Below are 26,967 nucleotides of genomic sequence, written 5' to 3' on the forward strand. Positions count from 1 at the left end.
TTTCAGTTTCTTAATATCCGGTTTTGAATAGTAAATGGTCTATAGGCATTTTGGAAAGTAATGCAACATGGCCATTGTTCTGCTTATCAATTATTTGGCTAAGTATTTCAAGCTTTTATGGTGGGAATTTGCCTCCTATTTTCCTGCAAAATTCAGTTTGATAGGTGTGCAAATATTTTTCTTTGTGTTGTTGATAAAATTATTTTTACAAATGTGCCAAATTGTGATTTGGGGAAATAAGTAATGTGAGAAACAATATATATTCAAAAGGCTTGTAGCTCAAGTGGTTAAGACAAGTTCAGATTTGTTTTTCTCTTAGTATATAGACATAGGCAAAAATAACTTTATATAATGACTCTTAAAAGACCTCGACGCTTAAGTTCAGATTTGAACAAGTGTCAAAGTCTGTACTTTTACTCTTTGGCTGCTGATTATGGCTTTGAGCCCTATGCTCTCGACCCTGTATGTTCTTTGTTCTTCAGGTGATTTCTTTCTGTCACGTCTCGGACCCGGTCTGTGGAAATCTCGCCCGGTGCGTGAGAAAATAAATAAAATAAAATAAAATGAAAAGAAAGCCGAAATAGGGTTTGAAATGAACTTAAGTTGCATTCTTAACATCAAGCATAGCCAAGTCAAATTCCAACTAATGATAAGCTTGTCCTTCCAAATAGGTAGAAGCAATGGTCATTCTCAGGTCTCTAGGAACTCTTTGTTCATTCATCTTTCTCCTTATTTGTCTTAACCATACTTATGCTGCCGTAGGGTTTGGATCACCCTTGAACATAGGTGGCCGTGCCTTACGAAATTCTCCTTGAATCCTCATTAATTGATCGTCCTAAGTTTCCTAATGGGGCTCATAGTTATTTGGATTTGTTTCACGAATAGCATAGGTCATATCCTGAATGGCTAGTATTACCCTCATACTACCATTTTCATCATTGTCATGTTGCCTACACTTAATCCAAAAAAAAAAAAAAAAAAAAAAAAAACCATTGGTCAAAGTTCTTTGGTTACATGGGAATTAGAAACTGAAATGCATAAGAAGTACCCATAAATTTTTCTCTGATTCTAGTAAGTTTTTCTTTTTAAATTTCGAGGACGAAATTTCTTTAAGGAGGGTAGATTGTGAGAATCCATATTCTTAAAAGTTTTTAAAGAAGTTTATTTTAAACCAAATGTTTCGGCTTTCTATTTATTTTATTTTAGTTTGTATTTTCTTTACTCACGCACCGGGAGCGGGATTTCCACCGACCCCCGGGTCTGGGACGTGACACTTTTTGTAAAATTACTACTGGATCTTGTTAAGAAATGGTAGGGAGAAAATGAAAATTAGTCTTGGGGTTACAATTTTCTCTTCTTGTTGGCACTTTTAGTTCAAAATTTTGGGGTCTTAGATTTTGGGCTTGAACTTGAGTTGCTAGTTGTGGACCAAATTTGGGTTATGTGATTTGAACTGATTTTGCTATACGACGTCTCTCCTGTTACCATATCTCATTATCAAAATTATAATGTGAACCAGTTTGTGTAGTGGACTGCTTGTAGGAGTGTTCATGAAACTAGAACTATATGATGCTCAATGGAATAGTGACAAATTTTCCGAGTTAGAATTTAGAAATAGGTGCAGACATGAAAGTAGTCCGTTATTGCAAAGTACCTTGCCTGCTAGAGGTGCTGTTGATTGTCTTTTTAAAAAATTTGTTGTTTCTGTCTGTAAGGATAGCATCTTGGCCTTTGAAACAGATTATGGCTAAGATTAGTGCTGAGGTATTATTAGGTAGTTAAAGACTAGATTGTTTAACGTAAAGCATGTTTTGTCTCACCATCTATATTATAAGGCAGGATGCCTTTAGCTGAGCTGAGATTCTTCTCTGTGTTCATGTTCCTTTTTCCTCTGTCTTAGAAAACCTTCAATTTCTTCATTGGTAATTGGCGATTGTCATAGGTTCTTTTGATAGATATCAGTTTTGTTGAATAATTTCTATACTTGGTGTACGTTAAGTGTTTCGAAGGCTAATGGCACAAAGTTGTGATGGCAGATTAAGAGGGCGACAGAGTCTGCTGAAGGTTGTGTGAAAGACTTAATCTTTGGATAAAAAAGGCAACCTGAAAGAGAAATTGAGAAGCTGGCCCTTAACAGTGCAAAGGAATATCATTAGTCTTTAAAAAAAGAAAAAAAAAAGAAAAGAGAACATCCTTAGTTAAATAGGCAGTTAACAATGTATTGAGAATGATTCTACTGTTCTTGTTAGTTTTAAGTGGTGATATTTGGACCTTATGTAGTGATATTTCATGTTTTGTTTCATTTCATGTATGATCTTCACCTTGATGCTCAGATAAAACCAAATTCAGTATGGATATGATTCTTGGGCATTTGAGCAGTGTTTTATAATTTTGGAATCCTTTGCATTATCTGGAAATGTTCACATAACGATAGAAATTCTTATTAGATCGGTTAACAGATAATCCTGTTCGAAAAATTAACGACACATGTGAATGTTGTCATAGATATGCAAATATAGTTAGTATTTTTTCTCATGCGGTACAAGATTATACATATACAAATAGAAAAATAGATGGTTTCAACTAGGAATATCTTTTAAAGAAATATTCTTTTTATTTACTACTGAGGGGAGTGAAGGTGAAGACATACATATCCAATGTCCTCTCCTTGACCTCCTCTTTACTCAGACTTCATAAACAAATTCACTTGAAACACAAAACCAAGCAGAGAAAATGGATGAGTTTGGTCTTCAAATCTCTTTGCCTCAGAATCTGACCACATGCCCTCACAAAATTCCTTAAGCTGCTCAAAACATCTTTGCCTCAGAAGCCATTTCTCTTGTTTTACAGGTAAAAAATGAAATAGAAAAGAATACTTGTGAGCTCTGTTTCTTCAGTTAATTTCTCTCTTCTTGCATATTGGTCTAAACTTCTCATAATTTACGAGGCACAATATTCTTGCAACCTTGACCCTTTCATACCATACCTTGCCATTAACTACCTGGATCAGTTCTTATCCAAGCCAGATAGTAATGGATAATGTTATAAACTATTCTTATCAATAAACGAAAATCGGGGAAAAAATTTAAAGAAAAAAAGGATCCCATAATATATATATATACACACACATATATACTCGGTGTTTTAAAATTTTCTTTTTAAGTAGACTACTTTTGACACGTGGCGCATAAATAGAATTATTAAAGAGTGCAGCCGCGCGGCTATACTGTAAATAGAATATCTCGAAGGTATAGCCGTGCGGCTGTACTAGAATATTTAAAGGTATAGCCGTGCGGCTGTACTAATAAAATGACTTCAAGACAAAATGGATCTCCTTGAATTCATTGGAACACGAGCCATCTTCTAGCCCCTCTCTCTCACTTAGACATAACCGGTGACCTTTCTTCTTCAATGCTTATATATATACAGTCTCCTTCTATTGAGGGATCCCTCAAATAATTTTATTTGAGGGACGCCCTTTAGGGTAACCTACAAAGTTGTTCCCAATGATCCAAACCATCTATTTTTAAAGTTTTCATTCATAGATCATCCTTACAAAAAATTAGACAAATCAGAAACCGTTTCGACATCCAATTGTGTCTTACAAAATCAATGAACACGATGCTTCAAGAAAATACTAAAATTTCTATAACTCAAATGAGTGGTCAAATGATATCGGATTCAAGTAATTTTTTGTAGAGATGATCTTTGAATGAGTATGTACAAAATAAATGGTTTGAATTAGTGAAATACAATCCGGAGTGGGGCCTACAAGAGGTGTCCCTCAAATAAGCTTATTTGAGGGATCCCTCAATGGAAGCTCTCTGTATATATATATATATATATATATCTCTCTCTCTCTCTCTCACATAGCATATCGTCATCTCGTCCCTAACCTTGGAGATTCCAAAATGGTTTTTTTTTCTTCTTTCTAGGCGCTAGAGCACGCCTGAACCGCCTAGGACGACCTAACGCCAGCCTAGCAACCACCTAGCCCTCCTAGCCCCTGTCTAGATCATTTATTCAGTAATATTAACAATATGAGTGAGTGTGTTCAAGGATTTAACTTGTAAAGAAGATTTCCGAACAACAACAGATAACCCAGAGATGTTTCAACACAGACTTATCCTCTCGGGAACCACCCATTGCCTTCCCAATTCCACCAACTGCAGAACTATTCCACCTTTTGGTTTTGGGTTTTAGTATCACAACTTTGATTAAGAACGTCAATATACTGGAGATGAATCGAAGTGCTGTTTCAGTTTTAGTTTCTATGTTTCTCTTACTCTCTGTTTTCTATGTTTCTCCGTCTCCGCACAGTCGGATCGCCACACTCACATGTAGATCTGCGTATGTGTGGTGGCTCCCGTGGGAATTGTCTTTGATGGAAAATTGAGGAGATTCTGTCTGCGACCACTCTATCTTGTTTGCTTTGGTCATTGACCATTAACGTATTATTCTTTTTCATTTGGTATTGATTTCACAATTGTGTTTCTTATTTCTTGCTCTTGTTTCACAGTTTCGTGAGAGGATAATATTGGTCCCCCCCTAAGTCCTTGTTTGGGCAGCATAACATCTAAAAGTTTTATTTTTGCATGAATGTTCTTTACGTACTATATTTTTGTTGCTTGTGATTGTCGATGATCATACGTCATCTAATTGGTTCCTCTTCCATTAGTGGTATGGGATTTTTGTTGAGAATTAAGCTACTCACTGAGCTTAATAAGAAACTGCAGATGACAATCTTGCAGATTGTTCCTGAGAAGAATGAAGAATTGAAGAACTTTCCCTTTTGGGAAGTAGCCGTTAGCTACTCTAGCTATTTTGGGATAATTTCTACAGCTGTTTTTTTTTTTGTCTGTTTCTTAGCTGTATCTTGTGTTAACAGACTCTAGCCTAGGTGTAAGAATCGTAGCCTCCAATCATTATGAATGGTAGGAGATGAGTCCTTGTATCCTAAAATTTAGGATCCTGATTTTGGCACCTTATGTCATGTATATGAGAGCAGGTTTTTACTCAGACCTCAATATAGAAAAATACTGAACATTTTCTCATTCTCTCTGGTTTTCTTCTCTCTTGAATAAACTTTTTCAATATACCAAAACCAACATATTATCGAGCTCTTGAGTACAGATCCAAAGAGGCGTGGTGTGAGAGAGAGAGCTTTCCTGAAAAATTCCCAAAAGGGATAAAGGTTGCTCTTTTATTGTTTGGTTCACTAAGACTCGCTAGGAAAATGGTGGGATCAGGTTCTTCAGGTGGAGATCTACGAACTCCACAGTTTGATGGTGCAAACTATGATTTTTGGGCTGTCAAAATGGAGACCATCCTCATAGCACATGATCTATGGGATGTAGTTGAGGTCGGAGTTCAACCTCAGCTAGTTATTGAAGAGGAAGAAGACTCTGGAGGTGAAGGAAGTGAAGCTGAGCAAATTCCAGCAGAAGCACCTACTATCTCCAGAGAAGACAGAATCAAAAATGCCAAGGCACTGAGTCTCATTCAAGGAGCCTTAACTGATGAGCTCTTCCCTCGCATCAGAAATGAAAAGACTGCAAAAGGAGCTTGGGATGTCTTGAGGAGAGAGTTCAGAGGAGAAAAAAGGTAAGAGCTGTAAAACTTCAAGCTGTTAGAGCAGATTTTGAGTATATGAGAATGGTGATGGTGAAAGCTTAGATAGCTATTTGGCTAGATTTTTTGGAACTGTGAATAATCTGAAATCTCTTGGTGAAGATGTGACTGAAACAAGAATTGTGCAAAAACTTTTGATGAGTCTAAGTAGAAGATATAAATCCATTGTGTCTATTATTGAAGAAACTCGAGACCTTGATGTTCTTAGAGTTGAAGAGGTCATTGCCTCTGTCAAAGTTTATGATAAAAGGGAAGACACATGATGAAAGAGATAAAGTGGCTGGAACTGAGAGAGCTTTTAGTAGCCTCAAGGTTGGAAATAACCAAGTTCATGGCTCTAATAAGGGCTCACAGAGTAGACCAAATCAAAAGTGGCAGGGACAAGACAAAAAGGGATCAAATTGGTCTCAAAATAACAATGGCTCAAGCTGGAATAACAATGCTGGAGGAAATTGGAACAATAGTTTCAATTCTCAGAACAAGCAAGGTAGCAGCAGTCAAGGAAGTGTGAAACCACAATGCCAAGTCTGTCAAAAGTATCATTTTGGTGTGTGCAGGCACAAAGGCAAACCTAGATGTGGAAAATGTAATAGGTTTGGTCATACTGCAAAAGACTGTGAAGGCAACAAGCAGGTGGCTAACTGTGCAAAGGAGGAAGAGGTAATCACAGGCACCATGTTCTATGCTTGCCACTCTGCAAGTGTGAAAAATGGAAGTGTATGGTTTGTGGACAGCGCCTGCAGCAACCACATGACTTCTCAAGAGTCTGTGTTAATAAACATTGACAGGACTGTGACTTGCAAAGTTAAAATGGGCACTGGAGATCTTGTACAAGCAACTGGAAAAGGCACTCTAGTAGTTGAAACTCAACATGGGAGAAGGTATATACATGAAGTGTTGCTTGTTCCGGGCTTGGATGAGAATCTATTGAGTGTAGGCCAAATGATGGAGCATGGTTACTATGTCCTATTTGGGGGTAACATGGCAGTTATTTTTGATGATGGCAGCCTCAACAATGTTGTAGCTAAAGTGGTCATGGGAGGAAATAGATGCTTCCCTCTCTCACTAGAATCTATGACACCTGCAGCTAGAAAAGCATCAGTGATTGAAGATTCTTGGATCTGGCATAGAAGACTTGGACATTTGAATTTTGTTAGCATGAAAAAAATGCAGCAGATGGAAATGGTGGCTGGACTACCTGTGTTAACCGAAATGAAGGATGTGTGTGAAGGTTGTGTTTCAGGAAAACATCACAGAGAGAAGTTTGACAAAGAGGGAGCATGGAGAGCAAGCTGTCCACTGGAATTAGTGCACACAGACTTGTGTGGACCAATGCAAAATGAGTCAATTGGTGGAAATAGGTACTTCATCACATTCATTGATGATTTTTCAAGAATGTGCTGGGTATACTTTCTCAGAAACAAATCTGATACCTTTAATGTGTTCAAGAAATTCAAAGCCTTTGTTGAATTGCAAAGTGGATTTAGTTTGAAAAAACTAAGGAGTGATAGAGGTGGTGAATATACCTCACATGAGTTTCAAGAATTCTGTGCAAGCATGGGAATGGAGAGGCAATTAACCATTGCCTACTCTCCTCAGCAAAATGGAGTTGCTGAGAGGAGAAATAGAACAATATGTGAGATGGCAAGATCCATGATGACAGAGAAAGGAATCCCTGTGATTTTTTGGGCAGAAGCTGTAAGTATAGCTGTGTATCTCCAAAACAGATGTTTTACAACATCTGTGCTAAGTAAAACACCATTCGAAGCATTCACAGGAAGAAAGCCAGGAATCAAGCATCTGAAAGTGTTTGGTTGTATCTGTTATACTCATGTTCCATCACCCTTGAGGCAGAAGTTTGATGACAAGGCTAGAAAGGGAGTTTTTATGGGATATGGAAGCTGTGAAAAGGGTTACAGAGTGTATGACTTGCAATCTAAGAAAATTGTGCTCTCAAGGAGTGTAATTTTCAATGAGGACAAGGCATGGAATTGGAAGAGTGATCAAGAGGAATCTGTTCCAATACCATTCAACCTTGGAGGAAATGAAATAGAAACTGAATTTGGTGAAGAACAAACTGAAACAACTCAGTTTGATAATGGTGGCAGCTCTCACTCAAACACAACTGTTGGTGTTTCAGTAGGAAATAACAGTCAAGCTTCTACACCTAGCTCTACTCCAGTGAAGTTGAGAACTCTGGAAGACATATATGCAAGATGCCACATGTGTATCATTGAACCAGAGAACTATCAAGAAGCAGCTGGTGATTTAGCTTGGCAAGAAGCTATGAATGCTGAGTTGGAAATGATAGAGAAGAACAATACCTGGGAATTGGTTGAGAGACCAGCAGATAAACCTGTTATAGGTGTGAAGTGGGTGTTTAAAACCAAGCTTAATTTGGATGGAACAGTTCAAAAACATAAGGCCAGACTTGTAGCAAAAGGGTATGCACAGAAACCTGGAATTGACTACAATGAAACCTTTGCACCAGTTGCAAGGTTAGACACAATTCGAACTCTCATTGCTCTTGCAGCACAAAAGGGATGGAAGTTGTTTCAGTTAGATGTCAAGTCAGCATTCCTAAATGGTGTGCTTGATGAGGAAGTATATGTAGAGCAGCCTGAGGGTTTTGAACTGAAAAATGGAAGTCACAAGGTTTACAAGCTGAAAAAAGCCTTGTATGGACTTAAGCAGGCTCTAGAGCCTGGTACAGTGAGATTGATGCATATTTATCTATGTGCAAGTTCAAAAGAAGCATTAGTGAAGCTACTCTGTACACTAGATCTGATAATGAAGGAGGTTTAATCATTGTCTCAATCTATGTTGATGACATTGTTTATACTGGAAACAGTGAGAGGATGCTTGCTGAGTTTAAAAGGGAGATGATGCAGAGATATGAAATGTCAGACCTTGGACTCCTTCATCACTTCTTGGGCATGGGAATACTACAAACTGATCAAGGGGTTTTCATTCATCAAAGCAAGTATGCCAAATCCTTGCTTGTGAAGTTTGGGCTTGAAGATTGCAAACCAGTATCCATTCCATTGCCTACTGGTGAGAGACTCAAGAAAGTGGATGGAAGTGACTTAGCTGATGAAGGACTCTATAGAAAGATAGTAGGAAGTCTACTATACTTAACAGCAACTAGACCAGATTTGATGTATGCTGCCAGTTTGCTGTCAAGGTTTATGACTAGTCCTACAAAGAAGCATATGGGAGTTGCAAGAAGGGTCCTAAGATATGTGCAAGGAACTCTCAACTATGGCATTGAGTATGTGAAGGATAAGTCTGCAATTCTCATTGGATTCTGTGATGCAGATTGGGCAGGTAGTGAGGATGATAGCAGGAGCACTTCTGGCTATGCATTCAGCTTTGGAAGTGGAGCATTCTCTTGGGCCTCTGTGAAACAAAATACAGTGGCACTATCAACAGTGAAGCTGAGTATGTCTCGACATCGAGGCAACAACACAGGCTATTTGGTTAAGGTTTGTCCTTGATGATTTTGGTGAAATGCAAACTGAGGCAACACCTCTTTTCTGTGACAATATGTCAGCAATTTCTATGGCCAAGAATCCAGTTTTTCATCAAAGGACTAGACACATAAACAGGAGGTATCATTTCATAAGGGAGGCTCTACAAGAAGAAGTGATTGACATGAAATTCTGCAGAAGTGAAGAACAACTTGCAGATATTTTTACAAAGGCACTGCCTAAAGACAGATTTAATCAACTAAGTTGAAACTTGGAGTTAAGCCAGAAGCAGCTTAGGAGAGGCTGTTGAGAATTAAGCTACTCATGAGCTTAATAAGAAACTGCAGATGACAATCCTGCAGATTGTTCCTGAGAAGAATGAAGAATTGAAGAACTTTCCCTTTTGGGAAGTAGCCGTTAGCTACTCTAGCTATTTTGGGATAATTTCTACAGCTGTTTTTTTTTTTTTTTTTGTCTGTTTCTTAGCTGTACTGTGTTAACAGACTCTAGCCTAGGTGTAAGAATCGTAGCCTCCAATCATTATGAATGGTAGGAGATGAGTCCTTGTATCCTAAAATTTAGGATCCTGATTTTGGCACCTTATGTCATGTATATGAGAGCAGGTTTTTGCTCAGACCTCAATATAGAAAAATACAGAACATTTTCTCATTCTCTCTGGTTTTTCTTCTCTCTTCTGAATAAACGTTTTTCAATATACCAAAAACCAACAATTTTGTTCTGCACATTTCTTCATATTTTACTGTTAGAGTTGCTTTGTTGCCGCCTCCTTTTTGGAGCCTCCCTCTCTGTTGCATGGTTTTTGCCCCTATACAAGCCTTGGCAGTTCCAAAGTTGGGAGCAATTGTTGGCGGTTCATTTGATCCTCTACAAGCATTGCAGTTCCAAAGTTGAGAGCATACCGTTCCAAAGAACTCCTACCCCTGGGCCCACCAGCTAAAGAGAAAGAAAAGTACAACTAACATATAAAAGAAAGTAAATTTGATGACTAACGGTTTTATTGGGTGTTTTCAACGTTAATAAATAAGTCTGGAGTAGTTTCTTGTGGTTTGATGGTTACTACAACACCAGATAAGTTTTGCCTTGTTGGACATATTATGTTGTTACATTTAGAACGATCATCTTAGTGTTTTCTTTGTTACTTTTGTTTTCCTTTTGTTGTGTCATTGTGTTTATTTTTCTTGTTCTGTGGATTTGTGGGTTTTGTGTCTTCAGTTTTCTTTGTTTTTTCTGCAGCTTGGTTTTAGCAGGCTTTTGTTTCCTTTTATGGTTATTTCTTGTTTTGCTTTCGTTTTAGCATGATCTTTTTAGTTGTTTTCTTGTTTCAGTTAGTTTTTTAAGTTTTCTAATAAACACTCAGTTTTGTGTAGTTATGTTCTTATTTTTGTTTTAAGTAGACATTTGCAGGTTGTCGGTTTAGTTCTCATGGTGTGTATGCACTGTTCTTTTTTCTTTTCTTTTATTTTGTTTCCAGCTTTTATGCTTCTAACTTTATTTTTTAACCTTTTGTTTGGGTTTTGTTGGCTAGTTCTCTTTTCTTACTGTTCATCCAATACCAAACTTGCAGGGAACATGACATATACATATATCAAAACCAGAGTGTCACTTGTTCCCTCATATATACAAACGTCACCTTAACATAACACAACATACATGCCTTATTCTTTCATGAATTACATGTAGTACATGCAAGCAGCTGACCCGGTAAACAGCAACTAGAATGATACTCGAATATCAAGCAATGTCATCAACTGAGAAATGAACTTTGGGTGGCCCGGCCACGCTGCTCCAGTAACCAAATTTCCATCTGATAAGCAAAGATCTACTGGATCAGGTTCCAGCCATGTTGCTCCCGACAAAACCGCATTAAGCTTAACCGCTGGATACGCAGTACATTTCTTTCCCTAAAATTTAGCCAGTTAACAACAATTAGGACATGATTAAAAAAAGTTCATAATGTGAAAATAAGTAAATCAACCCTCAATCAGAAGAATCAGCAAAAGGCAAACAGATCACAACTTCAAGGTGGTTTCTTTTTTACTTGTCATAAAATACTCACTCTGGTAAATCAACCCTCTCAAAATTGATGATACTCCTAACTCTTCCTAACACCTTCTGAAAAACTGAAACTGCCTAGCTCAGCCAAGCCTTTTGGTTTTCCTTACTAGGTAATTTCTTGTTTTACCCCATTCTTAACCATTCCATCTAGCATAGATTTTTACTGCATATATGCCTTCAGAGAATTCTGCATTACAGTACACACCTTCTGACTTTTATATTACAGCACAAATGTTCATGCACCAACTGGCAAGCTCGCTCATCAACACCCACAGAACAAACATTTAAATTTACGATCAACTACATTGCTTTGCTAGTGAGTAAAAGAACAAATAAATCCACAAATAAATGTATATCTACCACGGAAATGCTATAATGAGGGGTTGTGGGTAAGGGGTTCAATACCACTATCCAATAATATGAAGGAAATTTTGAACTTAAAACCTTTTTAATTATTGGATGGTTGGATGGTTGGATTGAACCCCTCACTCAAACCCCCCACTCAGATCCCCCTCATTGTAGCATCTCCCATATCTACCATATCATGCTTGGACTTTAAAATTCCAAAATTTATAATCTCGATTTTGTTATATGATTTTGGATTGTTAATGAGGATTTTGCGTCCTTGTTTGTGTGCCTAACAAATTAACTTTATATTATTGTTTCTGCATTTTGTACACTTTCAACTCATTTAGTTTCAGAAATCAACTTATTGAACTTCTGGACAGCATGGGACTGATCCCAACGACATGGGACCCAACGCTATTAAAAGATGAGCTATAGATACAATAAAACTACAGTGTCACCTAAACAGGGATTACAGCTTCACTTTGTTTCAGTTGAACCCAATTATTGGAGCAATTCCTTTGGTGGCATCACATGGAATTATAGAAAGTCAGTAATATTTTTAACAATATCAATACTATGTTTGACGACGCACCAAATTGAAGCGATATGGAAATAGTCGGATTTGATTGAGAAACTTAAAGAATATGGACCAAATTGAAATTCGGATCAAATTTCTGGAAACAAAGGCGTAGCCTGGCTTAAAGGGAGTAGCCTTACCTGTAGAACACCAGCAGCAGCTAAAATCTGCTGCCCGTGGCAGATGGATGCAATTGGTTTCCTGGCTTCCACAATTTGCTTCACTAATATAATAACTTTCTCATCCAATGCCAAATATTCTGGGGCTCGACCTCCAGGGATTACAAGAGCATCATAACTTGAGACATATAGAGCTTCAAAGTCAGCTGTTAAAGTGAAATTATGGCCCGGATTCTCACTGTATGTTTGGTCACCTTCAAAATCATGGACAGCAGTTGCACAGATTTCACCAGCTTTCTTCTTGGGGCAAACTGCATCAACATGGCATCCTAGAGCTTGAAGAGATTGAAAAGGCACAATTACCTCATAATCTTCCATGAAGTCCTACAAGTGTTGAGGGAGAGAAAGTGAATGATGCTTAGTAACTGTGAGAAATATAAAATTTTGATCATTGACAGGAATAATACGTAGATAACAATTAGTTCATAAACAAACAACATGCAGCTTTAATGTTCTTGTCAAGGGGTTTACTAGATTCACAGTGAATTATAACACGTAGCCAAACTTGATTTATGGACCAGCTTATCAATATTGATATTGACAAGTAAAATAATATTTTGAATTTGGTGGGCTTTAAGGTTTGTCAAGTAGCCAATCTTGATTTATGGATCATCTTATCACTGTTAAATTACCAGCTTAAAAAACGTAGTGGGCTTTAAGGTTTGTCAAGTTGTATAAGTTTTGGCATTGTAGGTAGAGAAGTTTAGGTATGCTTCAAAGGATTTGGTTTTAAAGGGAAAACAAACAACTGGTTTCAAGAAAATAGGTTCTTATGAAATCTGACAGCAACTAATTTATGGGTCTAGGGCAGTAGTAGCATTTCGAATTTGGAGACCTAATTGGCTCGGGTATTGGTGGAGGTATTCAGTTTTGGGGGAAGGGGGAAATTGAAATTCTTCAGTAGTCAACTTTCCGGAAAATTAAAGTAAAGAAGTCTTTTAAAATTCATAAAGGATGTACTTGTCTATGTATCATGTTTAGAATCCATAATTCAAACAACTTGAAAAATGACCAGTAAGCATGTTTGGATTTACTTTCACAAGTTCTCAACTCACACAAATGACCTGACAAACAAGTATTCCAATGGGCAACGGACCCAGGTAGGCAGACCAATGAATCATACCACCAAAACATTGAAAAAACACATAGGAATGATGGAACCTTATCACGCCAGAATTGCGGCAAATCTGGTAAAGACTATTCAGGTTATTTTCACTATCTTTCAGAAGTATCTGTAAAAGGGCAAATCTCGATACTATATATGCTCAATATTGATCGGCATCACAATTTCATATTTCTCATTGCACTGCGAAGGAAAATAAAACTTACCCCACAGAGAAACAGGATCCTCCTATCTGAACCAGTTATGTTACCTCCTAGTGCCTTCATGAAAAGCCTAATTAGAATATGTTAAACGTACAGCCGCGCGGCTATACTACTTGTAGAGCTGCGCAGTGCAAAGGAATTGAGAAGGTTGTGTGAAAGACTTCATCTTTGGATCAAAAGGCAACCTGAAAGAGAAATTGAGAAGCTGGGCCTTAACAGTGCAAAGGAATATCATTAGTCTTTAAAAAATAAAAAATAAAAAAAAAATGAACATCCTTAGTTAAATAGGCAGTTAACAATGTATTGAGAATGTTTCTACTGTTCTTGTTAGTTTTAAGTGGTGATATTTGGACCTTATGTAGTGATATTTCATGTTTTGTTTCATTTCATGTACGATCTTCACCTTGATGCTCAGATAAAACCAAATTCAATATGGATATGATTCTTGGGCATTTGAGCAGTGTTTAATAATTTTGGAATCCTTTGCATTATTTGGAAATGTTCACATAACGATAGAAATTCTTATTAAATCGGTTAACGGATAGTCCTATTTGAAAAATTAACGACACATGTGAATGTTGTCATAGATATGCAAATATAGTTAGTATTTTTTCTCATGCGGTACAAGATTATACATATACAAATAGAAAATAGATGGTTTCAACTAGGAATATCTTTTAAAGAAATATTCTTTTTACCTACTACTGAGGGGAGTGAAGGTGAAGACATACATCTCCAATGTCCTCTCCTTGACCTCCTCTGTACTCGGACTTCATAAAGAAATTCACTTGAAACACAAAACCAAGCAGAGAAAATGGATGAGTTTGTCTGCAAAATCTCTTTGCCTCAGAATCTGACCACATGCCCTCACAAAATTCCTTAAGCTGCTCAAAACCTCTTTGCCTTAGAAGCCATTTCTCTTGTTTTACAGGTAAAAAATGAAATAGAAAAGAAACTTGTGAGCTCTGTTTCTTCAGTTAATTTCTCTCTTCTTGCATATTGGTCTAAACTTCTCATAATTTACAAGGCACAATATTCTTGCAACCTTGACCCTTTCATACCATACCTTGCCATTAACTACTTGAATCGGTTTTTATCCAAGCCAGATAGTAATGAATAATGTTATAAACTACTCTTATCGATAAATAAAAATCGGAGAAAAAATTTAAAGAAAAAAGGATCCCATAATATATATATATATATATATATATACACTCCGGTGTTGTAAATTTTTCGTTTTAAATAGACTTCTTTTGACATGTGGTGCATAAATAGAGTTCAGCCGCGCGGCTATACGTTAAATATAATATGTCGAAGGTATAGCCGTGCGGCTGTACCATGTAAATGGAATATTTAAAAGTATAGCCGTGCGGCTATACGCTATAAAATGACTACGAGACAAAATGGATCTCCTTGAATTCATTGGAACACGAGCCGTCTTCTAGCCCCTATCTCTCGCTCAGACATAACTGGCGACCTCTCTTCTTCAATCCTTATATATATATATATATATGTATGTATATATACAGTCCCCTTCTATTGAGGGATCCCTCAAATAATTTTATTTGAAGGATACCCTTTAGGGCACTCTATATTTTTTTTTCCAATGATCCAAACCATCTATATTTTAGGTCTTCATTCATAGATCATCCTTACAAAAAATTAGACAAATCGGAAACTGTTTCGACATCCAATTGTGTCATACAAAATTAATGAACACGGTGTTTCAAGAAAGTACTAAAATTTCAATAACTCAATTGAATGGTCAAATGATATCGGATTCAAGTGATTTTTTGTATATATATCTTTGAATGTATATCTACAAAATAGACGGTTTGGATTAGTGAAATATAATCCAGAGTGGGCCCTACAAGGGGTGTCCCTCAAATAAGCTTATTTGAGGGATCTCTCAATGGAAGCTCTCTGTATATATATATATATATATATATCCCTTTCTCTGTCATAGCACATCGTCATCTCGTCCCTAACCTTGGAGTTTCCAAATGGATTTTTTTTTTCTAGGCGCTAGCACCTGCCTAGACTGCCTAACGCCCGCCTAGTGACCTCCTAGCAACTGCTTAGCTTGCCCTGTTGAAATATAAGTGTTTTAGCTGATATTGTTTTGTATTTAGTTTAAATTTACAGATTTAAATGTGAGCCCTTAGATTACAGTTCAAGTGGAGAGCTAAGATGTAATCTTATACTAGAAGAATGGATGGCTAGATTTGGATGATGTAATTTGGAATATCTTATTCCAGCTGTTATGAGTGCACAGTGTGTGCATGAGAGAATAACAGATTCATCTTTTTTGCTCCTTCCTCAAGCTCTCTCTCACTCTGAAAATCTCTCTGAAACCTCTGCTCATTCAGTAGCAGTTGTAGAATGCAAGTAATAATTCAGATCATAGTCTGAATTCTAACACGCCTAGCCCATTTATTTAGTAATACCAACAACACCTTACGTTCATCTTTCGCCATTTTCTTGGAATTTGAGAGAGAGAGAGAGAGAGGGCGAGAGAGAATTTGGTTGGACTACACACTCGGATGAAGAAATTGAATATGTTGAAATGTATAGCCGCGCGGCTATACTCTATGAATAGAACATGCTAAGGTATAGCCGCGCGGCTATACCTTATAAATAAAATATTTAACAGTAGAGCCGGGCGGCGATAGTGTATAAATAAAATATCTCAAATGGTATAGCCGAACGGCTATATAGAATATGTTAAAGGTTTAGCCGTCCGGCTAGACTCTATAAACAGAATATCTAACAGTATAGCCGGATGGCTATACGATATAAATAGAATATCTAACAGTATAGCCGGGGGGCGGGACTATATAAATAGAATATGTTAAAAAAGTATGGCCGTTCGGCTATAAATAGAATATTCTAAACGTATAGCCGCCCGGCTATACTGTATAAATAGAATATGTTAAACGTTTAGCCGTTCGGCGATACTAAGTAAACTGTACTACCCTCCCAGCCACCACCCCCTACCCAGATCCATCATCGTCTTAAAATTCCGAAGAATTATCGTCTAATCCCAAAACTGGATGAAATTCTGAAGAGTTGTGGGAGAAATTTATAGCAGAGTTTGTTGTTGTTGTTGTTTTGCTGATAGTAACACTCGTCAAGTCTCCAAATTGGCTGTGGCGTTCTACAAAGCCCTCCTATTTTCCCTACCAATACACCGTGTTTCAAGTTTTTCACCATTGATGATCCTTCTTGCTTTTTTCTTTCGCTTACCACACCCTTTTCTTTACTTTCCATATCTCTCTCTCTCTCTCTCTCTCTCTCTCTCTCCATTTATATATATTTCTAAACACATGCAGACCGTAATATAATAAAATCCACTCCCAACTAACATTCACGCACAGATCCATCAAGCCCACCACCACCAAAACCAAGAATCCAACTATCATTATTTTGTTTTTTTTTTCGAAACCTTTAGAAATTTCATTGAAAAAACCTGGTCTGCAAAAAATACAACAGGGGTGGTGGAATATTTTGGTTCATTTTAATTTTCATTTGGAGGGTGTGGGGAGGCAGCCAAGGTATATGTTACAGACAAAGCTTCAATCTAGCTCCCTCTCAGAGACACACCTCCATTGACGCTGATTGTTCTGGCTTCTTGCTGGATGGGGCTTTTTATTATTATTTATATTAAATTTATTTAAATCTTATTCTAGTTTTCTTATTAATTATTTTTTATTTCCTTTTTGTTTGATTTATTTTACTCGAAATTACAAGTTTATCCTTTTAATTAATGGAAAATTAGATGAAATTCACACAAATCTTATTCTAGTTTTATTAGTAATCTTATTCTAGTTTGCTAAATTTACCATTTAATTAATTCAGTTGTTAAATTTGCTTACTTTCTAGTTCAGGGGATTAAGTTAGATTGGGATCCTAGTTCGGAGTTGTACACAACAATTTACTCTAAATTAATTTATTTTATTTTAAATAAAACTGAATTATTATCCGATTGAATTTGTTAAATAAATTATTTTCATATTCGAATTAGATATGGATCAAAATTCGATGCATTGAGAGGTAAGTCTCTAGTTTGATTGAGTTGCAATGCAAGGGTCACAGGATAAACCTAGAATGTGATATGCCACTTGAGACTTGGACCATTACTTGTGCTGGACAGACCAAATTCTGGACTTTTTATATACATATAATTGGTCACAGGAACATCAGATAGCGTTGTTAAGCCTTCAACTCTGAAGATCAAACATTTGAGAAGATAAGGAGTGATGTGATGAATAGGCGGACCTGGCATTCGTGTCGTTTTATCAATGTTCGTGTCGTTTTCGTGTGAATCTGTTTTTCTTAACGGGTTGACACGACACGACACGATAAGAAAAGGGGTTGAAAATGTTGAACATGAACAACGATTCGCGAATCACACGATAATCCGTTAAGAATTAAAAAAAATTTTAAACAAAAACATAAATTTTAGACAATTAAAAAATCAACCAATGCCCAAAAAAAAAAATCAACATAAGCCATAGACAAGCTCCAAGGGGGAGGAAGAGTCATCGGAGAAGGTGAGGGAATAGGTGGGATAAGGATTGATCGGTGAGGGAGGGAGACAGAAGGGGGAGGTGGCTGGGATGGCTCATGGTGGTTGGGTGGTGTGGTGGCTGCTTAAGACTCTCAAGTTGAGAGAAGAAGAACGCAGGTTGCTGGGTTTTGAAGAGAGAGAGAGAGATGGGGTAGTGAGAGAATCGGTGGAATGGGGGTGGAAGAAACAAAAGAGAAGAAAGGGAAGAAGAAAAAAAAAGAAAAAAGAAAGAGATAAATTTACAAAAATGCACCTGAGCTTAACGGGTTAACGGGTATTCGCGAATTTACACGACACGACACGATAGCAACACGACATGATAACATGAACCCGAGTACTGAATTTTTTTTGCTAATTCGTGTCGTGTTATCGTGTCGTGTATGATATTGCCAAGTCTAGGCCCTTTTGCTTCTATTTTTCCCTTCACTGCTATGTTTTTTATTTATTAAATAAAAATCTAATATCATGTGAAGAATCTTGCTCAACACACTGTTAGACCCAAATTTTTTTTAAAATCACTTATCACCTCAAATAATCAACACCAAACAGGCAGTTAATATTGCTTAAGCCATACATATGGTTGTTAAGTAACTCTTTTCATCAATGCAAGAAACCAAGTTGTGGTTAAGGCAGAAAGACAATAAATTTCATATTTCATTGGATTAGAGCGTCTACAATCATGCTCTCTATTTTTTAGTTAAAAATATAGCTAGAACACACAAAAGTTATTTTAGGAGCTCTCTATAAAATTTGAACTCCAATCATACTCCAGTCAAAAGTCATAAATACTATAATTATTTTTTGATTCAATATAATTGCTCCATCTCTATAAAAAAAAAAAAAAAAAAGTATTAATTAAAAGTTTAAAATATACATCAAACAGAACAACATTAAATTAAATTATAGAGAGTCCATTGTAGATGCTCTTATATCAAGATTACAGTACAAGACCAGTCAAGATGACTTTGAGGAATTTAAATTTGGCATCCATATCTGCCCGGAGTGTTGAACCCTTCAAGATAGTAACATACGATTTTTCTAATCTGGGTTGAGCAGTGGTGGTGATCTGTTTTTGTAGCTCCCAGGATTTTTTGAGATTGGTTTGAAGTTGAAGATGCACCTCTTTTTCCTTATTTCTGATAGTTTTGAGGTCTGTTTGCAGTTTAGCAATCTGAGCCTCTACCTCTTGAGCTTGGTTTCTCAGACCTTGCAATTCTAAGTTTTGAGCAGAACACTGAGATCTGCTTTTCTGTAGATGTTCAATAGAGGTACGCATTGTCTCCCACTTATCTGCAGCTTGTTTGAATTCTTGAGCTGAGACAAGTCCAGAATGATAAACAGATCGAGGAACGAGACGCTCTTCAGCCAAGACTTGCAAATGGGATATTAATTCCCCCACTATTTGATGACCTTCTTCGACAGAGAAATCTTTATTTTGCCATTGCTTGATACGTGAGATGGCTTGCTGGGCTCTTGAACTTGTTCTTGGTGGCACATTGAAGCCAGAGTTGAGGTCTCTGCAGTTGTAAATAGGAGTGATCAAAGAATTAAACACTTTACTCTTGCAGACAAGACACTCCTCCTTTTGAGAGCTGTAACTGTACAAACAAGGCCTGCAATACAAATGCCCACAAGCAGTCACAACTGGCTCTCTTGCCATTTTCATGCACATGTTGCACTCAAAGTATGATGCAGATCTTGGTGGGGACAATGGCTCTGTAAAATAGGACTCATCATCTTGATGTTGATGAAGGGTTGGATTTAAACCATCTAGAGACACAGTATAATCATCGCTTTTGGGGCTGTCATGTACATGGGTTGTACATGAATTATTTGAAGGCTTTCTTTTCATGAAAAGTTGATCAAATTGGTTAAGGAGTGAGGAAACACCATCTTCATCATCATCATCATCATCATACTCCTTCTCCTCCTCAAAATAATAATCATCATCCATATTTTCGTACCAATCGGATTTTGGTTTGGTGAAGAGGAAAAACTCAAGGGGGGATATGGAAGGCATTATCAGTGACTCGATTGGTTTTCTAATTTCATTGTTGGAAGCCATGGATATAGAAGCAAAACAACAAAACAAAAAAATTGAACACCGAGAAGCCTTAGAAGATCGAACTCGACAAGAAGAGAAATAAGATTGGGTTTTTATTCTAAAGAGACCTATGTATATATAGGGAAGAGACTTCAGAATCTAAACCAAATGCGATTAGAATTAGAATTGGGATTTGGATTAGGATTAGGACTAGGATTTCTTGGTTTACAAGTCTCCAAATCCGATTGACAAGTGACAGCTTTTTTTCTTCTTTTTTTTTTTTAAACAAGAAAAATAGAAACCAATATGTAGTAGGAATTTCTTGGTTCATAAGTTCCCAAATCCAACTTGATGAGTTTCTTTAAAGAAAAATTTATTTACGCAATATTGTTATTTACTCTAAAATTTGCTGCACAATCATGCTCTCTATTTTGTAGTTAAATTTTAGCTAAAAACATATAAAAGTTATTTTAAGAGCTCTCTATAAAATTTAAACTTCAATCATACTCTCTAGTTTTGGGAGTCATAAATGTTATAACTCTTTTTTAATTGAGTAATGCTACACTTACCACATTATTATCTCACATTTCTATACCACATGATGTGCCATATCCATATCATATGCCACATCAATTAAATGAATGAAGTGTATTTTAATAAATAAAATTAGAAAAATAAAAACTAGTATTTTACATGATGTAGTATATACACATCAGCTGCCACATCATGTGGTATAAAATTGTGGTATAAAAAATGTGGTAAGACTGGTATTATTCTTTTTAATTAGTCCATCTCTATTAAAAAATAATATAAAAATAGTTAGCATTAATTAAATATTTGAAATACTCATTAAATAAAGCAGCATTAAATTATAGGGAGCCACTAGAAGCCATTTCTTTCTCCTCGGATTTATGAACTCTTAGAGATCTCCCTATTTTAGAAGATGGATAGGAAGCATATTTGGAGTTGTATTTTTCCAGTTTCTCTCTAAAATTGTCTAAGAAGATAATTTAGAGAATCCATTGTGAATGCTCTTACAGACCCATATTTTTTTTAAATAGAATTTTCGCTTAGATATATATATATATATATATATATTTAATATATTGTGTAACAAGCATGTAACTTCAGCAGCCGAGATTTTTTGTTTGATTCCTATTTTTATCTGTAATATAAATATATCAACCCAGGCATTCGTGTAGCTAATAAATGATCATACCTTAGTCAATCTGAAGGCAAATGATACTGTCTCTAATAGAAATATAACATCAACTCAAGCATTCGTTGAAACATTTTGGGTACCACTAGGAGGAAAAAAACCAAAAGCAATATAACTTGAATCGATTCTAACAACTCAACCCAATCAAACTTTAGAATGTTTCTAACTATAAGGAACACAGAATAAGTAAAAAAATATCAAGAGGAAAAAATAAACACTAGGAGCCTATAAAGCATCTTAAACCACAAAATCAGCAGCATAAGCAAAACCATAGTTGCCCCATAAGACGGATAAGACTGACGAAACAGAGACTGCCTCACTGCTGGGCGCATTGCACCCGTGGCATTGGCTCATCGTCGTCATCATCTTCATCATATGCCTCCCGATACTGCTGTCTTGGTTTACGTCTCATCTCATCCTCAATGTTGACATCATGCATGGTGGTTTCTTCACACTCATCCAGCTCCATGTCAGTCAAACGCTTGCTTGGCTTGGGGGATAGTACTGTCTGTAAATTTCGGGATTGATCAGGAGAAAGAATCCCAGAGTCTGGAAACTCTACATTGAAATGGATGAAAAGGTTGCCCTTCATGAATGGCCTCTGGTAATGTGGCATGCCCTCGTCATTGATAGCTTTTGATTGACCTGCATTCGAAAAAATTAGATGATCCCTGAATGACAATATTCAAGCCATGCATATAATAAGGCAAGGGAAATTACCAGGCTTGATGACTTCCCCAGGATTTGATTTGACCAGAAGCTGCCTGCCATCAAGATGGGTCAACACAAACTGAAACCCACAAAGGGCCGCAGTCAAATTGAGAGTGTGCTCTACGTAAAGATCATCAAGCTTTCGCTTGAATTTGGCATGCTCCTTGAGTTGCAATACGAAAACAATGTCTCCTGTAATTGTATCCGGCTGCATACAATATATAACAAATTAATAAACAAAAATTTCACCCAAGAAAAATATTAAAGAAACATTAGAAATTTAAGGCAGGAAATTAAAATGGTCAAAGACATAATGCTGTTTTGAAGACAAAGCTTTATCGGAAGACTGAAGTTGAATGACAAGAAAGAGACTAAACTGGTCAAACACATAATGCTGCCACCTCTTTCAATGAAGATGACAGAATGCTCAAACCACAAGGAGCAGGATGAATTTAGAACTTTGGATATGAAAAATCTAACTTACAGCTTCATCAGCCTGTCCCTCAAACACAATTTTCTGGCCATGCTCCATCCCTTTCTCCACATGCACATCCATAACCTTCTTTTCCTGAGTAACCTTGTTCCCTTTGCACGGTGGGCACTTATCTCTCTCACTGATGACCTCACCTGTGACATTGACAGATGTCTTTTAAGGACAAAAACAAAACATAAAGCTAAAGTGAGACAAACAAAACATGCCCTTCAGTTAAATACCTGAGCCTTGGCATTCAGGGCAGACCTGTTGCATCTGTTGAATCATTCCCAATCCAATCGACCGTGTTGTAATCTTCATTCCAGTACCCTGGCATCCATAACATCTCCCTGATGTTCCGCTCTTTGAGCCTTTCCTGAAAATTAAGGGAAGTAGGTTAAACACCCTAGTCATGCCCAACTCCATAAAGAACTAGTTTATTCCTGTAAAAGCAGTATCTGTTCTTGTTGATAAAGTCAACTTTGCATATCTAACTGATAAGACACAGCCAAGGTACCTTACTTATACTATAAATTGTTGGCAACTATTGTCCAGTGAATGCCATTTTTTCGGTTATGCACTTGTTCTGTGTATGCTAGCATCCTGTGTGCAATTGGGACCAGAGATTGCACAAGATGTAACAAATGTGAGACCATCATATTCTTAAACATAAGAACAGCTGGAAGTTGAGAGTACTGAGTTTAACACACAAGGTTCCCCAAGAAAAATGCTTGTTGAGGGTAGCAATCAGATTAAACAAAAAACAGTAAAGAACATCACATGACTGTAATTAAGCCACAAAATATTCAGAGAGAGAGAGAGTTTCTTTGTTAAATACAGGTAAACAGAGTGGCAGGCATACCCTTTACATTTCAGACACAAAATATTCCTAGAGAGAGAGAGTTTCTTTGTTGTTCCATTATACAAGTCCTCCAAAGAAACCCTTAAGGTATGCACCACATCTTCACCTTGCTTCTGCCTCCTTACATGTGAACGATAGCCTGCAAAATCAGAACATCCACAACACAATAATCATAAAATAACATGTTCACAAGATAATAAGGAAAATATATATATATATATATATATATACCAAAGATAAAAGGTCAATGAGTAGAAATCATTGAGCTAGCACTCACGGGGATTCAGAAATGCTTCAAATAAATCAAATGGATTATGTGAGGTACTACCACCTCCCGCTCCCTCTTTAAGACCATCTTCACCATATTGGTCATAGATTTCTCTCTTTTCTGGATCACTGAGAACTTCATAAGCTTGAGCTAATTCCTTGAACTGATTCACGATCAAGCAGAATAAGGTAAAACTAAGGAGAAATAATTACACTAAAAAAAAGAGCACAAGATCAAAACTGACGCCAATATCTGTTATGAAGCATAAGAAGTAATATTTCTGAAGTAGCTGATCACTTAAAACCCTTGACTTGAAAGTTACATGTTCAAATCATAGACTGCAAAACTAATGGAATAGAAGATTGAGAGTCAATAGATTGGCCACCAGAGCATCTCCCATAAAGACATAATAAGTTGCCAACAAACCAGTTCTTGAGATGGAAAAGGTAACTATCAATTTGAACACACAGACAATTTTTCCATAAATTTAGCCCACAGGTCAAGACAAAAATGTTTTAGTTGTATAAAGGTATCCCCAAATCAAAGACAATAAAATTTTAATTTGTCAAGGATTCATCGAAACAAAAAAAGAAAAAACCAATCACAACAAGTTTTTCATTCCATACATTAATAAATAATTAGAAAGATTGTGGATAACAATTGCTCAATAACAAAAAAAAAATGTAATGAAGAATACCCTTTTCTTTGAAAACAACAAAGAAAATCAGGTGAAGCTTTGAGAAAATGTTGTATAATTTTGACGGATTTCAAGATACCACATCCATTTATAAACAAATCAACATGTCAAGCCTTATGTCACCTGACACCAAGCCCATGAAGGTGGTCTAGGCCACATATTTGTGCCAAATATGGGATCCTCAATAGGGCAATTTTGGTTCCACACAACAGCATCCAATAGTGCCTCCACATGGCAATATGTCACATGCATATATGACACAAAACAAAGAAAGAGGAAGTGTTTTGGCCTACCTTCTCAGGATCTCCACCTTTGTCTGGATGATTCTTGATAGCAGCTTTCTTATATGCCTTCTTGAGCTCGTCTGCACTTGAATTTTTTGAAACACCAAGAACCCCATAATACTTAGTGTTATCACTCTTCCTTGAAGCATGGCCAAACATGATTGTAGCACTTCAATACTGCTGCTACTGCATCAGGAGACAATTTGAAAATTAAACTCCACAAATATATAAGGGTCAACTCCAAATTGGGAACTATATTATGTACAGGAATTCAGAATAAGTAACTGAAGATGGTTCCAACCAGTCGTAAAACCCAAAGATATAGATAGCCACACAAGCATACCATTAGATGTGCAAGGAAATGGCCACATGTATACAAGATGTGAAAGAATACAAGCGCAACATATAAATGCATTGCACAGAGAAGCTTGTACTCCAACACAAGTCAATACTGATTGCAGGCAGTCCACAACTCAACAAGAGTACAGGCACCCCATTGCCTAGTCAATACCAAAGTTACATTTACCCCTAGCTCCAATAGTTATCATAATAAGTTCTGGAACTCCAGACACCACCATCACCAAGCTCAGCCACTCACACAATCTCAAAGTCTGCTCTACCAAACCACATAATAAAGCATTTAAAACGTATGATGTGCATCCAACTCCATGATACACACAATCTACTTACCATATAAGAAAAATGCACCCCCTTTCTATGTCCAGTTCTGCCACTTGAAGAAAATGAAAAAACAAAGACATGTAAAATGTGTTTGGCTGAGTAATATCAGAAACGGCAATTTGAAAACGCGGATACAACTCTAAATATAAATTTCGAAAACGATATAAGGACTCTCTCTCTCTCTCCCCCTCCCTCCCTCCCTCTCCCCCTCCCGCTGTAGCCTTGTTCTTTCTTCATCTTTGGCAATATTGTTGTAGATTTTCCCACACATCACTCCAAACTCAATATTCGAGCAAAAGGGTCTCATTCCATCTATGCAACACTATTCTTTCAGCTCAGCCCAAAGCATAATTCCATCCACTTTCCTGTCAAAGTGCCCCACAGGAAAACATGCAAAGGCCCTTTTGAATTCAGACCAGAAAAAAAGTTCACTTGTTAATCTGAAACTGTGTACTTCACCATTCTAAGCTGTTGGTTGAATTTACTGCAACTCCCTTGTTGCTCTTACATCAAAATGGAGCTTTTGTTTACAATGAGATTCCTTTTTCCTATCTTAATTAGCAAAGACCTGATTTTTCAATAAAGGTGCATTAGGTGTCACCTAATCCAAGAGTTGAGATAACCTAACAAAAGTAGACACATGCATCTTGATTTTCATTTATTTTCTTTTTCTTTACTGTGATGAATTTTCCTTACATGCTTTCATTATTTTTGTGTTTAAGAAACTGTTTTCGGATTTTGGTACCAAACACATGCATCTTAAAAATACAACATTTTTCGAAAATAGTTTTGTACAACTTTACCAGACGGACCCTAAAAACTGCTAATAAAGGACCCAATAGCTAATAACCCAAAAGAAACAGATCAAGCATAAATCTTATACCAAAAATGGATTTTGAAGTACACCCAATAAATCTCAAAACTTTGATACATCAGGCATGCAATTGATCCGTTGCACAAGAACTACAAAATTACCACAAAATTACAACTACATATGAATCTACAAAGTCAAAAACTACAACTACAAAGAACTCGGCATCACAGATCAAAGAGCAATGAGAAATGGAAAAAAAAAAACAAACAGAAAATAAGTAGAGAGAGACGCAGTGATATTACCTTTTGCTAGGTCTGTAGAGAGAGAAAGTTTCAGTCTTTGAGAAGTAGAAAGAGAGACAGTGAGAGAAGAGAGACAGTGGATTCCCTCAGGTCTCTTCTTCTACCCACAATAGCGCTACGACGACTATAAGTCAAGAGAAAATTGCTATTTCCAGAGCTGAAGCTTTGGTGCGTGTAGCCAAAATGTGCCTGGAAATAGCCTTTCCATCGAGAAAGGCAAAAGGCGCCGGAAGCTTTTCAAAGTTACCTGCAGGTGATGTTGTTGTTTTTTCTGGTAGCTGATTGGCCCACGTCAGTGGACCCAAGTGACTGAATTTCCATGGGTTGGAAAATAATAATTTTTTTTGTGGGCCCATTCTTTCTTTTTTCTGTGGTATTTTGCAGATCACGGCCGTTCGTTTTGATGATCCGACGGCAGATATGATATCTCTTGAGT

At 36.8% G+C, this 26,967-nt stretch overlaps 2 protein-coding genes across 3 annotated transcripts; both read right to left on the reverse strand.

Annotated features, from left to right (window-relative positions):
- Nucleotides 1–10,705: 10,705 nt before the first annotated feature.
- Nucleotides 10,706–13,676, reverse strand: LOC148917166 (protein DJ-1 homolog D-like). The gene is made up of 3 exons (XM_089052914.1): nucleotides 13,611–13,676; nucleotides 12,243–12,605; nucleotides 10,706–11,023 (listed from the first exon to the last, which is right to left on the reverse strand). The coding sequence occupies exons 1-3, from the start codon at nucleotides 13,668–13,670 to the stop codon at nucleotides 10,835–10,837; spliced, it is 612 nt and encodes a 203-aa protein (XP_088909040.1). The 5' UTR covers nucleotides 13,671–13,676; the 3' UTR covers nucleotides 10,706–10,834.
- A 7,775-nt stretch (nucleotides 13,677–21,451) lies between these two features.
- On the reverse strand, nucleotides 21,452–26,692 carry LOC103331519 (chaperone protein dnaJ A6-like). 2 transcript variants are annotated; one of them, XM_008234148.2, is made up of 8 exons: nucleotides 26,532–26,692; nucleotides 24,744–24,920; nucleotides 23,763–23,916; nucleotides 23,486–23,624; nucleotides 22,866–22,999; nucleotides 22,636–22,778; nucleotides 22,161–22,359; nucleotides 21,452–22,085 (listed from the first exon to the last, which is right to left on the reverse strand). In XM_008234148.2, exons 2-8 carry the CDS (start codon nucleotides 24,891–24,893, stop codon nucleotides 21,757–21,759), a joined length of 1,248 nt encoding a protein of 415 aa, XP_008232370.1. In that variant the 5' UTR covers nucleotides 24,894–24,920; nucleotides 26,532–26,692; the 3' UTR covers nucleotides 21,452–21,756. The 2 variants fall into 2 exon arrangements, with proteins under 2 accessions (XP_008232370.1, XP_088907805.1); XM_089051679.1 differs by lacking the exon at nucleotides 26,532–26,692 and adding an exon at nucleotides 25,078–25,898.
- Between the last annotated feature and the right edge of the window lie 275 nt (nucleotides 26,693–26,967).

Source organism: Prunus mume, linkage group LG5 (genome assembly GCF_029339155.1).
Source record: "Prunus mume cultivar Tortuosa linkage group LG5, ASM2933915v1, whole genome shotgun sequence".
Lineage (NCBI taxonomy): Eukaryota > Viridiplantae > Streptophyta > Magnoliopsida > Rosales > Rosaceae > Prunus > Prunus mume.